Raw genomic sequence first — 16,691 nt, 5'->3', positions numbered from 1 at the left:
CAGTTAGTTTCTTAGAAAGACTTTATTAACCAACCGATAATCTACTATAGGCCTACTATAAAACCCTGGCATACAATAGAATAAAGTTGATTAGAATCACTGCAATTATTTAGACAATTCACTATGCATAAATTAGAATAAAGGCAATAAATAATTACAAAACACAGAAAATAAAAGTGTGATAGATAGATCAATACACTGAAACCGGGCCTCAATAAGGCCTCCAGACTGGCTCCTCCCCTCTGGCAGAAAGACAGACCCCTTCAACGTGACTGATTAGTGGAGCAGAGACGTTGCGTTGCTCCCCCGTGGTGTGGATCGCTTGGTTTGACCCGTAGTAGAAGCTGCCCGCCTGGAACAGACCACTGTGGTTCAGATGATTAGGAGGAGGGGGATGCGGGGGCAGGTAGTGGGGGTATGGGGGCGTGGGGGTGGAGTAGGGCATGGACGAGATGTGCTGGTGGTGCAGTCTGGGTGTTGGAGTGAAGGGTGACGTCAGAGAGGTGACCTGGCCCCGAAACGATGGCTCATGGTGGGCCCAAAGAGAGGAGGAGAGGGGCCTGCAGTCTGGAGAGAGACCGAGAGAATCAGAATCATCTTTATCGGTTTTTCTGCAAGCTCCATCGTTTTTTGTTATTTTCATAAAAAAGGCAAGAAGAAGAAGTGGGGCAAGAGGGATAGGGGGAGAGCGAGAGGGATAGAGAGGGGAGGGGGTGCATAGATTATAACGTATACTGTAGCATTAATGAATTGGCCCCAATTCCCCATATTATGCAAGGATTATATAGGCCTACTACCATTATTTGTATCGTTCCTATACTAATCCACTCTAATTTAGGTGAAACGCACTAGTCTATATAATTGCTGTCGGGAAGAAACCTTGTACTGTATGACCATATTTCAACCTTTGGTTTAATGCCTTTACTTTGTCGTATGACAGTGGTAAAGTAGTGATAATAGCTAATCTACAAGCTTGCTATTGCAATGCAACACATCTGCTATTTTCACTATTTTAAAAATATTTTGAAAATTATTACATAAATTTACCTATACCTTCACATGCCCAAATAGGAGCACCAGATTCAAAGTAAATGCATACTGTGTTTACTTCTAACCAATGAAGAAGAGATTGTGACTAAATAATAACTATGGTATATCTCTTCTATCTATAAATGCACCATGTCTCCGTACGCCTGTCTGCACATACATGTGTACGGCTGTAATCCACGTAACTCGAGAACCGTTAGCCCCACCGACTTCAAATTCGACACACACGTTCCACACCCCCACAGGGAGTGCAGTGCCTGGTGTCGAGTCGGTCGGTCCCACGGTTGTCCAGCACCGCCAACAAAAGGCCTCTGCCCGGGCTCTGGACAGGGCCCCTGCCCAGGGTCCATATATGGAGCTGTTCTGACATCACAACACTCCATATAGGAATAAAGGGACACAGAGAGACAGATACAGAAATATGTGCATAAGAGAGAACGGGTGGGGAATGGATCTCCAACTTCCATCGTTAGCGACTCAGTGCTCTATACAGCCGGGCACCAGTCTAGTTGGGTAAATTGGAACACAGATTATTTTTTTTCCCTTTCCTGAAAAATAACGTTTTTCTGCCCGGTAACATTTTAATAACAACAAAAACAAGACAATTTCAACACGACGTTGAGCTCTCATCAGACGTTTTCCATTCGTTTTCTACCAGTGAAATAATGTCTCTCCCAGACAGTACCAGAGGACGCCTGATTGCTGACGCTGCTAGAAGACCTGCATGTTCCTGACTTCATCTCCTTTTGCCTCTGTCCTAAACGAGATGGAGAGAGAGAGAGAGGTGGAGGTAAGCATCCATTTAATGTGATAGTGCTGCAGATCCTTGATGACATCTGTAGCTTGATTTTAACTGCACTTCATTCCAAAGCTATAGTTATTATGTGTCAGATTAAAGCTCAGCCCTTATTAGTCTTACATTATCAATCACTGTTGAATTAACAGTGACGATTTGTGTGTGTGTGCGTGAGTGAGTGCGTGCGTGCGCGGGCGTGTGTGTGTGTGTGTGCGTGCGTGCACCCCACGCACCTTAGGATCCCCAGTCTATCCGCATGGTCCACTCCTTTTCCCCTCTACACCAAATCTGTGTGTTTTATTTGCGTGAGTTTTGTTTGTGCAAGCCTTCATTTGCCCTGATCACTCACACACACACACGCACACGCACGCACACATGCGCACACGCACACACACAGCATACTAACGTCTTGGCAGGCGCTGTCCGTCCACAGTGATTTTGATGGCTCTCTGCAGAGTAGCGATCTGAGGAGGTTGAGTCAGCACGTTGATTGACAGGTTGAAACTCTTCCCTGCAAGAATAACACAAACGCCACCATGCACACCATCAATAGGCAAAGTTTGTACCTGTTTTTACCTTTTTTCCTTTCACAGGGAAGGTTTTTCATGAAGCTTCAACCTGCAAAATGTTTGATTTATTATCATGATCATGATTTTTGTATACCCCATTATTTAATAATGTTACCTATTGTATACTGTCATTATTATTATATTATTATTATTGCTTTTTGCTTTGCACTGGTGTACTGAGCTTTTATATGACTGTTTGTTCTCATTTAACCATATGAGAGTACCTGCCTTAAGTGAGTGATGTCATTTCTTGGTTTGACCCGATAGGCTTACCATTAGGTCAGACAGCCTACAAAAAGGACGCTTTTTCATTTGTGTTCATAAAGATAGCCTGATGAAGGCCGCATAGGCCGAAACGTTGCCGTTTCCCTATTAAAAGGTTCACTGCATTTGAAGACAGTGTGCGGGTGTTTGTTCCTTTTTCAAAGTGACACACACAAAATCACTCTTCTGTACCATTCTAAACCATGTTGCTAATGTAAACGTCCGTATTTTCCTCATGACATAGCCTACGGCATCTTAGCTGGAAAGATTTACATATTTGCGTAACGAAATATGATATAAATGTGAGGCGCTATAAGTATTTCTAACTCAGGGGTGCTGTGAATGAAAAGGATATTTACAGAGGTGCACAGAGCCAAAACAATCACACTTGTGATGATGACCATGTATGATGATGTAGTCACCAAGGGGGGTTGGTTGATGCACTAGTCTGACCTCTCCCGCTGCGTCCAATGAAGCGGAGGTCATTGAACTGGGCGTGGCCTTGCTTCATAATGGCGGTGTTATTGCGCAGCTCGGCGCTGCTGTTGTCATCGTTGCCAGCCATCACTATGACGCTCACGCCGTCTGCCACATCATCACTGAGAGCAACCACCTAGAGAGATAGAGGGAGAGGAGCGTGCAACTGGTCAGACTTCCATTTATTTTTCTTTTTTTTGTGTTTTTTTTTTTGTGTGTGTGTTTATTTATTTTCCAAAATGGTACAATTTCTTAACAAGACAACAAAAAGCCCTGGGCCATTACTATATATTGGTAGCCTGGATCCAGCCCAAAGACCCCGCCCACTCTCTTAGTGGACTGCAAGAAAGCTACAGTCTGATAATCAGGCTAATATATTGGATAGATTAGATAGACACACTAGATAGGAAAATGGATGGATTCATTCAATCCTGCAGTGGTTCTCAATGTGGGAGGGGCTTCCCATGGGCGTCCCCAGCTTTCTTGATAGTTAGGAACCAAATGGTCCCTTATACGTTATCTAGAATATACCTGTAGACTGTAAGTTACAGGTCTCAGGTCTGTAACTCTGCGAGTGTACAAATGGAACCAAATGGACCACAACGGCCAACAGGTCCATTTAGGCTACACTCTCTGAGTTGTGGAGGCCTTAAGACTCATCCGTGGCTTCCGTGTGTGGTTAGGGTTAGGTTAGCGTTTGGGGTAGGCGGTAGGGTGTCTGACTATTGCGTTCGGACTGTTAGGAAGTCGGACCAAATTATGCACCTGATGAAATGACTACGGGAGGGCAGTTGAAAATGGCGACCAGACACATCAGTTTTTATTACAGTATAGTAAAAACAATATGTACATGCTAGGGGGCAGAATTTGCAACTGAGGGTGAGTCACACCTAGCCTATTGATCTGCAGTTGGATTAAGTAGCCTATAGTTACTAACAGTGAAGGTTCTAGGCAGGGTCTTGTTACATCTCCAGTGTTGAGGCAGGCTGCTACAGAGGAAGTTAGGGCTGTCGGTCTGGACCAGGCCTCTCCTTTGTGGCTCTGGTGCTTCAGTAAGTGGTCCCTGGAGGGTCTTCACGTCATGGCCCTCTGGTCGATGACTGCTGTGTGGTGGCGGTGTTGGTGAGGTGAGCCTTCGTTTCACCAGGGGATCTAAGGAAGGAAGCCAAGAAGAGAAACTGAGAGAGAGACAGACATATCCCCAGTGTTGTTAAAACCAGGAAAAGACATTTTTTGAGGGGCGCTAGTCCCTCCTATATGCCCAAGCCAGCTTTGAGTGTTTCTGTGAACACAAACATTGACTGATGATTGGCTGATCACCCCATAGCGATGATTTGATTGGCTGAGCAAAGTACACAGGATAAAAGTCAGGGCAGAAAAAGTGAAGACGTGATTGGCCGGAATGACATTTGTGATGATTTGATTGACTGAGCACAGAATGTGATCTGTGATGTATGCTGATAAGAGTGCCCCTCACTTCATCACAAAAAGTTTAAGAACTACTGATTTAGAAGGCATTTGTAGAATCTGCCTCAGGTCTTAATTGGTACTTAAAGGGATAGTTCAGATTTTTTTATCTTAAGCTGTATGAAATACTTGCCAGTAATATAGTGGTTGCAACTGTATTCATTGATTGCCCGAGTCCCGTGGTGGGAGTTCTGCTCTGGTTTTGGTGAATATTAAGTATTCTGGTCATTTTGTGGGGGGCACTGGGGCCACGCAGTAAAAGTAAATTAATTCACAAAACTAACATAATTTGTATTGTTGACCCATTTCTAAAATATTAGCGCAAAATTGTTCAACTTTGACCCCTCTATCACATGGAACTATTTTTTGGGCATAGTGTCACTATAGGGCAGGCTATAGCCTACCATATCGATATGGACACAAATGAACGAAAGTTGCACTAATATTTTAGAAATAGGTCAACAATACAAATTAGTTTTGTGGATTAATTTACTTTTAATGCATCATTATGCATATGGCAGCGTGGCCCCCTGTGCCCCCCACAAAATGACCGGAGGGACTCCGGCAATCAATTAATTAATCTTTTTTTTTTTGCGTGATGATTACGTTTTTTGAAATATTCTTTTGAAATTTGAAATAATAAAAAACATGTAGCACACACACCAAAGAAGATTTTGTCCGATTTTCATCCGATAGCGAAGCAAAACTACAAAGACCATAGTGCCTCGGTGGCAGAAGCTACTGCTACGTCATCAAAGCGCGCTACGAAACAAACAAGCAAGCAAAAGTTGCAACTGAACTGAACTTCATATATCTGTGAGTGTTTTCTTCATGTATGTGTATGTGTATCCAATGCCCATGTCCTCCCGAAGTACTTCTGTGTCCTGTCTGTTGTCTCTCGTCGTCTCGCTCTGTGTGTGTGTTGTGTGTGTTTATCACCGCAGTGTTTGAATAAGAGGGAACTGGTCTGTATTATCATTCAGATTTTACTGCCGGGAGGGGAAGTTAGTGGTCACAGCCACCTGCTGTGTGTTTGTGTGTGTGTGTGTGTGTCACAGTGTGTGTGTGTCAGAAGAAGTCTGGAGCTGTGTTGATTTTGGGCCACTCTGTTCTGCTATGTTGTTATTTTAAAGGCGTTATATGTAACTTTGCCCTGTGTTTACATAGCAAAACAATAACTTTTCCCAGCTGTTATCAGCCACTGGAGGAGTATGGTGACCAGTGACCACTAGCCGGAGTAGCCGCATTTTGCAACACTAGATTCATTATTATTATTGTTTTAATATTTTGAATCTAGAGTTCCAACAACAGCCCAATGACCCATACATCCAAACGGAAAAGGCCTATCTGATTGTATTAAACTCACCAACATTGCAGCTGTACAGAAAGCTTGAATTATCCTCTTTCTATCTTGTTTCATAAAAATACACCATATGCGCTACAGCATGGAGCATTGGAATTCTGAAGCGCAAATCACTCAACGGTCCTGCATACCACCTGTTTGTTTAAAATGTCACATAATGCAGTAGTCAGCAAGCCGTTGCGCTATTGAACTCAACTCTGACACTGTATGACACATATTTTGGGTTAATGCATGTGTGGCTGTGTTTGTGTGCAGGGTGAAGTGGTTATGAGCAGAGTCCCATGGCCAGCTCTGCTCCCTCCAACTCTAAAGACCGACCCGTCCCGAGGGCCAGCTTTATCCCAGAGCTACAGAGCATGATGTGAGACACACAACACACTGTCACAGACCTCTGGCTAGTCAACAGTGTTTATTTTGATTTGGTTCTAGTCCTAGTCTTTTGAATAAAATTCCATTTACTTTTAGGCACATTTTAGTCACATCTGGCAGGGCCCCAAATGACAGTGAAGTGACAATTTATTGAAGGACCTTTAAGACCTTTTTTAATGCCTCAAAAAAGAAAGGAAGAAAGAAAAGGACCATTACGGCATCAAAACTTAAATAATCAACACACTATACTATAAAAACTGGTCAAACATTGGCCAAATTGTCAAATCATATACGAAAGAGACAAACATGGTGAAAATAGGCGATATACAAGCTCACAATACGGTTATTTTCACAATATTTACCTGAGTCAAACAAAATTGAATGCCTCAAACGTATATCTTTTCTACGTCCGAGAATAGAAATGGTAACGCCTCGCCTGCCTCTGATTGGCCTACCGACACAGCCGGTGTCTCCGAGGTGGAAGATGCATGCTGGATAGTCTGCTGCACGAGGTTACGCCGTGGTGGGAAATAAATAAATAATACAAGTACGATATATAATACAAGAGAATGACAGCTTGTCACGTGTGACAGTAACTTTTATTTTTGTAGAATAGGCAAACTGATATTGTTTATGCCGTTGGCCTGTTTATTTGTATAAACTTGAAACATTATTGTACTGTAAAAAGGTCTCTTTTCCCTTTATCTTTATCTTTTTTAGTATAATAGTATTAGTTTACAATAATTAGAATAATACACGATAATCAACACTTACACTTTAATTTAGAACACAGCCAAATCAAATCATAGTACATAGGCCTATGTGTTCAATCAAATTATTCAATCAAAGCAAATGGCACAAACAATATTAGTTTGCCTCTTCTACAAAAATTAAAGTTAAAAGTTACTTAGCAGTGTCGGTAGGCCAAGGAAATGTCTATGCTCGGACGTAGAATAGATATATGCGCGGGGGTCTCCAGTTCAAACATGATTATTTCGGGGGGCTGCGTCTTGAAAAGGTTGAGAACCACTGAACTAGTGTTTGAGACAGACAGACAGACAGACAGACAATACATAAAGAGAGACTGACCCCAATACAACACTGGGCTGGTGCTTCCAAATAGGCTGTTGGAAGCCATGGCAACCTGTTGCACTGACATAATGGAGACAGTTAGCACTTTGCAATTTGTTATCACATGCAGTCAAATCCTATATATCCGCATAATCATACACTCGCATGTCTTTGATACTTTTTCTTTTGTATCAATGTGTGTGACGCTAATCGTTATCATTTATCGTGATAAAAAATGCTCACAATAATCATATTGTGGAGATTTTGATTTATCGTGCATCATACACTAGAATGAATAGGCTTTTGATGAGCTGCAAATTCAAAATACTTGATGAAACAGACCTGAAAAAGCGTTATTTGGTACGCTCTTATTTCACTACACAAATCGATTGACCAAGAATAGCAGATCACACAATTCACTGTGAGCTTGTAAATGTTTGGCAAACGTTCCCACCAAAATAGGGATGCTGTGGAAGTGGTTAACAAAAGTGGCATTTTAAGTTTTAAGCATATTTTGATAATTTTGTAAATGGCAATTATATTTGCCACAATAATCGTGACGTGTAATCTTCATATTGTCCCACCGTGTGTGTGTGTGTGTGTGAGAGAGAGTGTGAGAGTGAGTGAGATTTGGGGTACTCACCCTGTGGTGTGTGTGGGCCTGTGGAGTAGAGATGTGGTGTCAGTGGTCAGACAGTCCAATGCCAAACTAAACCCCAAAACCTACACCTGTCTAAACCTTAAACCAACTGTCCGACTAAACCCAACCTCCAAACCTGAAACCAACCTGCCCACAACCCCACTGGGCTCCGGGACTGAAAGCTGCAGCCAGCCAACCACAGGTCAAAGGAAGGGAGCAGGAAAATAGGGAAGGAGGGCGGGAGAAAGACAGAAAGATGGGAAAAGAGAAGGAATGGGCGAAGGAGAGTCATTCAGGATGTGGTTTTACGTTAGTCTGGTATCATGGAAGTGGTATCCCTGTATGCAAATTGTGGTCAGGCCTAATTGTGGCATGGGTGGTGTGTAGGATGTGTGTGTGTGTGTGTGTGTGTGTGTGTGTGTGTGTGTGTGTGTGTGTGTGTGTGTGTGTGTGTGTGTGTGTGTGTGTGTGTGTGTGTGTGTGTGTGTGTGTGTGTGTGTGTGTGTGTGTGTGTGTGTGTGTGTGTGTGTGTGTGTGTGTGTGTGTGTGTGTGTGTGTGTGTGTGAAGTGAGAGTGTGTTCTGGGTGTAGTCTACTGTGAGTTCTGGAAGTATTTAGACACTATTTCTCATCTGTGCCTACATTGTTTTGGATGTGAAAAGCTTTTTCGCAGGGTATCTTACTATCTTCAAGTACTTTCTATTAATCATTAAAAAGCAAGTTCAAAGCTTTGAGAAAAACAATGACATATCCTTTTTGTTGCATTCCTTGAGACTCTTAGGAGTCTTTGAGCCTCACTACTGACTGATGACACGGTCATCAAATTATTTGATTAGGAATGAGACAAAAACGAAATTCAATTACACACCCCATGAATTCAAGGCTTCGTGGAGTGTGTCATTGATAGAAAACAATCCATTAGGAATGCAGAGGGTATTTAGTGCTGTTTTTGAAGTTTTGCTTACAATTATTTGCAGTGGAATTGCTTTTAAAAGTTTGCAATCCGTAAATATTTAATTACGCGATTGAAGTCGCTGTCTGTTGTAATTTCACAGTTTTTGTGTTGAGTATTCCTCTGTGACTGTGTGTTAGGTTTGCTCTGGGAGACGCTTGCAGGCCGCTGCCCGAGACAGCTGCTCTGGTAGAGGACATCGTTCACACACAACTCATCACAATGGTAATACTAATACACACTTCGGTGTGTATCGGTGGTTCTCAAACATGTTTAGGGCTGTTAAATAACTTTTTCATCCACGGCACCCCTGAATTACATTGTTACTTTATAGCACCTTTTGTCATATCTTTCCCCCAAAGATACAATATGTCACGAGGAAAACTGGAGAGTATATTTATTTCCATTAGGACAGACTGTTTACTTGGCATTCAACCACTTAAACCCCAGCATTCCTATTCTGCGGGGAACATTCACCAAAAATAGCAGATCAGCAAGCTATTTTTGGTAAAGAGACTTGGGGCCCTATTTTCGCCACTGTTCTTTGCTTTATTTTTTATTTTTTTACTATTTTGAAAAACATTTTTTAATAGTTTTCTTCATTAAAATGTCATGCTTCCAAGGAAGCCCAGCCCATATGGACTTACAGGATACTTTTACATTTGAACCGACATGACAATTCACAAACAATGATCAAACTAAAACACTCAAGCTTCATACAGTATATTGGTCTGGCTGATATAACGATTATTTGTCTTTTTCAACGTCAATCTAAAAGCTTTGAGCTTGTAGATCTTTGCTATTTATTTTATTTGAATCCTGAAAAGGACTCCTCAGGATAAAAAAGAAAAAAAATGAAAAGTAACATTGTTGGATGTTTCCACCCGACAGAGACGATATCTAGATTATGCTAATTGCTGTTCTATGCATGGTTTTGGTTGGTCAGCTGCAGCAGGCGTGCGAGGGGGCTGTTTTACGAGGGTCAAGGGTCATCTCAGCTGAGGACATCCTCTTTCTGATGAGGAGAGACAAGGTAAGAAGATACCCCCCCCCCCCCCCCCCATTATGAGTATGACATTTTTAATGTGATATTTAGTCTACCATTAAGGCCTCTATTTTGGGGTTGGTAAGCAATTTCTTTATTTTCAGCAGTGCGACTGATAGTTCCAGCTTTATATCTTCATCTTTTATTCATCACAACTGCTTTATCTCACAACTGTGATTAAAAAATTGCTAGTGAGATATGGCTATCATGAACCAAAGTTGCACATGCCAAACTCTGATTTATACTAAGTTGCAGGTCTGACAGTGTGCAGCAGCGTGGTGTGTTGTGAGCATGTAGATCTGCTATTCTCGGTGCACGATACAATGCATAATCGGGTATAAATCGGACAGGAGGAAACGACACGTTTTATGTGCGTTAGATGTTAATATCTACTTACTGTATTTATTGAGATTCTTCTTTTCCATTTTCTGTTTTGCTGCCAGAAAAAAGTATCCAGGTTATTAAAATATATCCAGTTTAGAGATTATAAATCTAAGCTCCTCAAAAGCATGGATGAAGAAGACACACAAGACACAGGTATGTGCACGCACGCACGCTCTCACGCACGCACGCATCCTAGCAACCACACACCAACGATTATTATCGATATTATACACCCTGATCTCAAACTCGGTGAAAAGAGGCCATTTAGCGTTTAAATGTAATTTAGCTGATTGCAGAATTTTATCACATTAATAAAGCTATATTTATGTTTTATCTGTATATGTTTTCACCGTGTAAGAGCTTCTACAATGCTTAGTCACAACAACAATTTCACAGCCGTCCCAAACAGAAAGGACATCATGCTCAACACACAGGATATACAAACATGTATGCATTTTTCCTTTTTTGCCATTCCAGAATACCTCAGAAGAACATTGTTCTGTGAGAACTGATACTGACATAGTACTACCGTAGTTAGTGGGGGGGCACGGTCGCACAGTTGGTAGTGCTGTCGCCTCACAGCTAGAAGGTCCTGGGTTCGATTCCCGCTCGGGGTGCTGTGGGTGCTGGCGGCGTGTTTCCTCCTCCACGTCATCAGTGCCCATACCCGAGGCGGTGTTGGCGAAAGGGCCTTTCTGTGTGGAGTTTGCATGTTCTCCCCGTGTCCCCTAGGGTAGGTACCCTCACAAAAACATGCAGTAATCCTGGTCTCTAAACTGCCTCCCCCTGGCCAGCCGGGGCGCCTGATGGAGGGGAATGGAACTGGTTGGAATAACGTGTTCCTTCCACGCGCTACGTCCAACCAGGGAAACTCCCCCCTGTCAGGTGTAAAGGAGCAACTTGGACGCATGAAGGAAGCATGAGTTCAAGTCCGTTGCTCTCCCCAGGTTGGTGGAGGGTGTGTAGAGCCCAGGATCACATTAGATAATTGACACAGGGGTGAGAAATGGGTTACAAAATCGTGGGATAAAAATTATAGAAAAGAAAAGTACTACCGTAGTTGCTACTAGATACTAAATAGATAGCAATAGTATAAAATAATGCTTCTTAGCTAAAATGACACGGATGCTTCGCCAGTCTTAACAGGTTAACTGGTGGCAGTGGCACTCTTGTCATTAAAGTGTTAGTTTTCTAGCACCTGCTAAAGGTTTGTAGGAATGTCTGTATGCTCCAGTTTGTTCCCCATACCCATTATGTCTTTAACATCTTGTCCAAATCACCTGTGTCTCGTAGACCGTTGGGCAGGTGCTGCCACTGGAAATAACCAGAGGAGGCAGCGGTTGGCTCAGGACTTCCTGGTGTGGATGGATCACACCGGAGAGCTGCTGTCATTGGCCGAGAGACATGAAGTGGATCCTGTCAAACAGGAGCGACTGGAGGTGTGTTTTAATTTTTTTCCAGTTTTTCCATGTGTTTTTGAGGTGATCGTACTTGATTGGACCCCTTGTTGTGGTTTTTTTGTGCAATGATGTCTTCCCTTTGTATTTAAGCTATTCATTTTCTGAGAGTTATGACTATTCAGTCATGTAGACAAATTGGAAGACACGGATTAAATTTCCTTTTTAGGCTCCTGACCTCCTGTGAATGATGACATGGTCCGCAGCACAGGCCACTACTTTCATGTATTTTCGTACAGTTAGTGTTTATACATTTGTGTTTTACAGCGCATCGAGCGTCAGACTCGGGCTATGGATCAGAATCAGTACTCAGAGTTCTGTGAGAGCCGACAGCTCAGCTTCGGTAAGACTGCTGAGAACATTAGGCCAGAGACGTGCATAATAACCGGGATGAGTACACACTTAAATACAAAAAAAAAAAAAAGTTTGTTTTATCAGTCTGCCGGTCAGATTGTTAACTGTGTGTGTGTGTGTGTGTGTGTGTGTGTGTGTGTGTGTGTGTGTGTGTGTCTGTGTGTCTGTGTGTGTGTGTGTGTGTGTGTGTGTGCGTGTGCAGCTAAAAAGGCATCTAAGTTCCGAGACTGGTTAGACTGTAGTAGTCTGGAGGTGAAACCCAACAGCATCGCCATGGAGATCCTGTCATATCTGGCCTATGAGACGGTTGCCCAGGTAACTTTGGCCTTCCTGATGTGATGATGTAATTTGTATGTGATATACAAATTTGTATTTGTATATCATTTAAATTAATTTTCGAATACTTAATTTAAAAATAAATAACCTCTCTCACCCTCCCCTGTGCCAATGTTGGCACCCGTGCCTAAGGTTGCCTACCCCTGCTATTAATTTAAACCATTTAGATCTGAGGCCGGTTCTAAAAAAGTCTTCATTTCAAGGACCCCCAAAATTATATGTATTTGGCCGCCGGGCCCCCCATCTAAAACATATCTTGTTCCAGGGACCCCCAGAAGCAAATATTTGAGTTTAAAATGTCCTTCTTTTAAAAATAGAATATTCAAAGATTTGCACACATTTTCAAGATTTTTCTAAAATAGCAGATCATGGCATGGCATTGTATATTTTATTTTTGAATAGCCAAACTATAAAATAATGCAAATCTAAAATGCTTCTCACGGGTTAAGCACTTGAACCCTTTTAGTTACGATTGCATTGAGGGATGAATAATTCTGAAATCTGAATCTGTCAAGAGAACGTTGTGTGTATTTGTTTTGTTTGCCCTGCCTGCATGCCACCATGACAGAGTGAAATTGTGACTCTTGTAATGTTCAAGAGAAAGATGCTCTCTTACCCATTCACTCAATGACATAGCTTGATTCATTTCCCACTATTTGTCTTTCTTGCGACACAGATTGTAGATTTGTCTCTGTTGGTGAAGCAGGAAATGACGTCAAAGACCAACCCTATCAGTCACGTGATCTCCGCCAGCTACATCCACTACAGTACACACACTGAGGTACAGTCCTACCCTCTCATCTGTCTTCAACTACGGTACCTAAAGTTCAAGTTGTTGTGGCGAGCGCTGTCTGTATGTCTTTCCCTCTGTGGCCGGGGCACATATACTGTATATGCCTGTATATTTGACTCTGAGGAAGAGGAAAGTCAAAACGTCAGTCACCCCTGCAAAATAATGAACACGTGCAGACCAGTCGAGTGCTCCAGTATATCTTATTTGGCTAGTGCCCAGGTGTTGTTCTCTCTGATGCAAGTTGTCCCTGTTGAGCACCGGCAAGCCCTCCTGCCTTCAATTGGCTGAAGCAGTGCTGGACTTCTCTTGTATATGCCCATACAGTATATAGACTGTCGCAGCAGTTGTCAACGCAGTAGTCCGGCGACGATGGGCAGGCGGGGGGGATGTGCTGTGGATTCGCTGATATGAGCCCAAATATGGACCTTCTCGGCGTCAGTGCAAATCTGAATGCCATGTCAATCAACGGCCCCCGTCTCTCTCTCTCTCTCTCTCTCTCTCTCTCTCTGCGTCAGGAGAAAAAAGACCCAGACTCACCTGAGGCCACTCCCCCCTCCACTCCAGGCTCCTCCCACTCTTCTAAGCCCCTCCTCCAGGGTAACGGAAGCCTGGACGGCAGAGCCAGACAAAGGAAACGGAAGAAGGTGTGTGTGTGCGCGTGCGCCCTCTCTTTTGGGCATGTTCCTGGTTGCTTGTTGTTGTTTCTCTCATTCAATCTGGCAACACTGATACCTATGTACTTGTGTAGGGGAGCCTAAAGTACCAGGTAAGTAATACTATTATGTTGTGTGTATGTGCGTGTTTCAGAGCTGTCCTGCTACAGTGGAGCCACCTAGTGGAGCCATCCAGACATATCACATTAGAGAGGCTATAAGAAGATATAACTACAGACACACGGTATGTTCAAGTTTGTTTTTAGTTTTATAGTAACTAGGGCTGTCATGATTACACATTTAAGTTGACACATTTAATATTTCCAAAAAAAATACGAAATATGTGATCTACAAGCTTACAACATGTCACAGAGTAATGTGTTGTAAGCTTGTAGATCTGCTATTTGTGCTTTGTATTGGGCGATTATCTAATAAATTGTGACAATAGGCCTATTGGTGACATTGACATAGTCAATACTGTGAACCTTCATGCTATTGATTTTGGTGCATGCACCCCTTGTGGTGCGCGGGCACCTTCTATAGCCTATGATGTATATAAATACCATATTCAGGTTCATATATGTGCATATGTGGATAAATAGGAAATGTATGTCTATATAGCAGTCTTCAATTTATATTTCCATGTCGGGGGTGCATCAGCTAGGTCAGGTTCCATGCTTACTGGCGGATGAGGTATTACAGATGCCATTTGTACTTTCACACGGGGGGGGGGGGGGGCAGAATCAGAATCGACTTTGTCAGAAGCGTCTTCTGTTATTTCCAGAAAGAGAAAGAAAAGATAAGGGGGGACAGGGGGAGAAAGAGAAAGAAAAGATAATGGGGGACAGGGGGAGAAAGAGAAAGAAAAGATAAGGGGGGACAGGGGGAGAAAGAGAAAGAAAAGATAAGGGGGGACAGGGGGAGAAAGAGAAAGAAAAGATAAGGGGGGACAGGGGGAGAAAGAGAAAGAAAAGATAAGGGGGGACAGGGGGAGAAAGAGAAAGAAAAGATAAGGGGGGACAGGGGGAGAAAGAGAAAGAAAAGATAAGGGGGGACAGGGGGAGAAAGAGAAAGAAAAGATAAGGGGGGACAGGGGGAGAAAGAGAAAGAAAAGATAAGGGGGGACAGGGGGAGAAAGAGAAAGAAAAGATAAGGGGGGACAGGGGGAGAAAGAGAAAGAAAAGATAAGGGGGGACAGGGGGAGAAAGAGAAAGAAAAGATAAGGGGGGACAGGGGGAGAAAGGAGAAGAAACAAAAGGGAATTTCCAGGAAGTACCAGCAGCACAGTAATTTGCAATAGTAGAGACTCCCTGTGTGTGTTTAAATACAGATTATAATGTTATGTTGGAACATATTTTGCAAGGCCACACAAACGTATTGCGATGGAAGTGAAAACATTTATCTTTTAACTCTCATTGTCATTTTGGCAGGGGCTCCCTTTTGTACCTGAGTGTTCTTTTTCTCTCTTGCAGGGTTCGTATCGGAGGGGTGGCATGGCCTTCTTGGCCTGTTAAAGGTTTTAACACTCACTTATGAATGCATGTAAATATTGTTGGTTATTTCCATCTCTGATCACGCCATTTTTGCCTGTTTATCAGATATGTAATGTAGGCTAACGCTAATTTAGTTTTAGATAACTCACATTAAGATATCCCTGTTATTTTGTGCTCATTTGTTCTGTATAAATCATAATACGGTTTAGATTTATTTTATTTTGATGCTTTGTTCATTTGAAATAATTGAAGGTGTCGTGGTGTATAGTCCATTATTAGTCCAGTGATTTGAGCCATTTCAATTTCACAATGCTGTAAAATATGTTGAGGATATCATAGAGCGTCTGCTAAATGCCTAAATTGTAAATTGATCATAGGAAATAAAGGAAACAATTGTTATTTCTATAATGGGAATAACATTCTTAAGATTTTTCATGGAGGAGTGTAAGAAAAACATGTTTGCGTTGTGCTGACTATACTGCGAGGCTGCAAATCCCACCTGCCCGTTCCTCTGTCCCAACACACACACATGTCACGGCCAGGAGTGTGTGTGTGTTTTCACCTAGTGCTCGTTGACGCTCGTTCTGTCAAATAGGTCTATTCTAAGGTATAGCATATACTTGTATAGACATATATCACCCTGTGCTCATACTGTGCACAAATATATTAGTCTACATAAATCTTTGTGTTTGAACACAAAATGCATTTGTAGAATAAAAAAAATCAAAAAAAATGCTTCGCGCGCACACTGTACGGCCCTCCACACACAATCATTCTACAGTTGTGGCCCGGGTGGCCCCCGACCTAATCTAGTTGAATACCCCTGGTCTAATGGAATTCCTCTGGCCCTTATGATTGTCTTCTGTGTGATCAGTGTTTCTACATGAAAATAAATTCTGCATATTTGCTAATATCACTGCCATCATCATTTAGACTATGTTGCAATGCCTTCTACAACACTTGATTTGTATAGATAGATAAGGCCTAAAAAAAAAAAACTTTGGTTTCCGATTGGCTGTCATTTTTGGGCTGAGTAGGTAGGGAATTTATTTTATTTTATTTTTTATTTTATTTTTTCGTGGGAAGGATGGGTAGCAAGGAATTTATTTTATTTTATTTTACTTGTTTATTCTTTCGTGGGAAGGATGGGTAGCAAGGATTA

General features: G+C 42.3%; 2 protein-coding genes across 2 annotated transcripts; one reads left to right on the top strand and one right to left on the bottom strand.

Moving 5' to 3' along the window:
• Window positions 1-211: 211 nt before the first annotated feature.
• LOC310865823 (runt-related transcription factor 3-like) lies at window positions 212-5,867 on the bottom strand (the record flags this gene model as incomplete). The annotated part of the gene is made up of 7 exons (XM_083775033.1): window positions 212-560; window positions 1,038-1,053; window positions 1,733-1,804; window positions 2,250-2,354; window positions 3,130-3,289; window positions 4,091-4,305; window positions 5,840-5,867. 7 exons carry the CDS (start codon window positions 5,865-5,867, stop codon window positions 212-214), a joined length of 945 nt encoding a protein of 314 aa, XP_083631159.1.
• supt3h (SPT3 homolog, SAGA and STAGA complex component) lies at window positions 5,392-15,734 on the top strand. Its single transcript, XM_083775795.1, has 12 exons — window positions 5,392-5,436; window positions 6,239-6,344; window positions 9,155-9,239; window positions 9,961-10,047; window positions 10,503-10,596; window positions 11,737-11,882; window positions 12,168-12,243; window positions 12,457-12,569; window positions 13,267-13,371; window positions 13,899-14,027; window positions 14,191-14,280; window positions 15,509-15,734. The coding sequence occupies exons 2-12, from the start codon at window positions 6,265-6,267 to the stop codon at window positions 15,548-15,550; spliced, it is 1,047 nt and encodes a 348-aa protein (XP_083631921.1). The 5' UTR covers window positions 5,392-5,436; window positions 6,239-6,264; the 3' UTR covers window positions 15,551-15,734.
• The last annotated feature ends 957 nt before the right edge of the window (window positions 15,735-16,691 follow it).

This window comes from Protomyctophum parallelum (genome assembly GCF_964188405.1).
Source record: "Protomyctophum parallelum genome assembly, chromosome: 10".
Classification (NCBI taxonomy): domain Eukaryota; kingdom Metazoa; phylum Chordata; class Actinopteri; order Myctophiformes; family Myctophidae; genus Protomyctophum; species Protomyctophum parallelum.
The sequence above is the reverse complement of the archived record's forward strand: the minus strand, read 5'-3'. Positions and strand labels throughout refer to the sequence as shown.

What these genes read in the sequence shown, in the direction of transcription:
- supt3h (XM_083775795.1), top strand. Translation starts at nt 6,265, where the DNA reads ATGGCCAGCTCTGCTCCCTCCAACTCTAAAGACCGACCCGTCCCGAGG. An exon ending in GAGCCGACAGCTCAGCTTCG is followed by an intron (nt 12,244 to 12,456) that starts GTAAGACTGCTG and finishes GTGCGTGTGCAG; the next exon opens with CTAAAAAGGCATCTAAGTTC. An exon ending in GATATAACTACAGACACACG is followed by an intron (nt 14,281 to 15,508) that starts GTATGTTCAAGT and finishes TCTCTCTTGCAG; the next exon opens with GGTTCGTATCGGAGGGGTGG.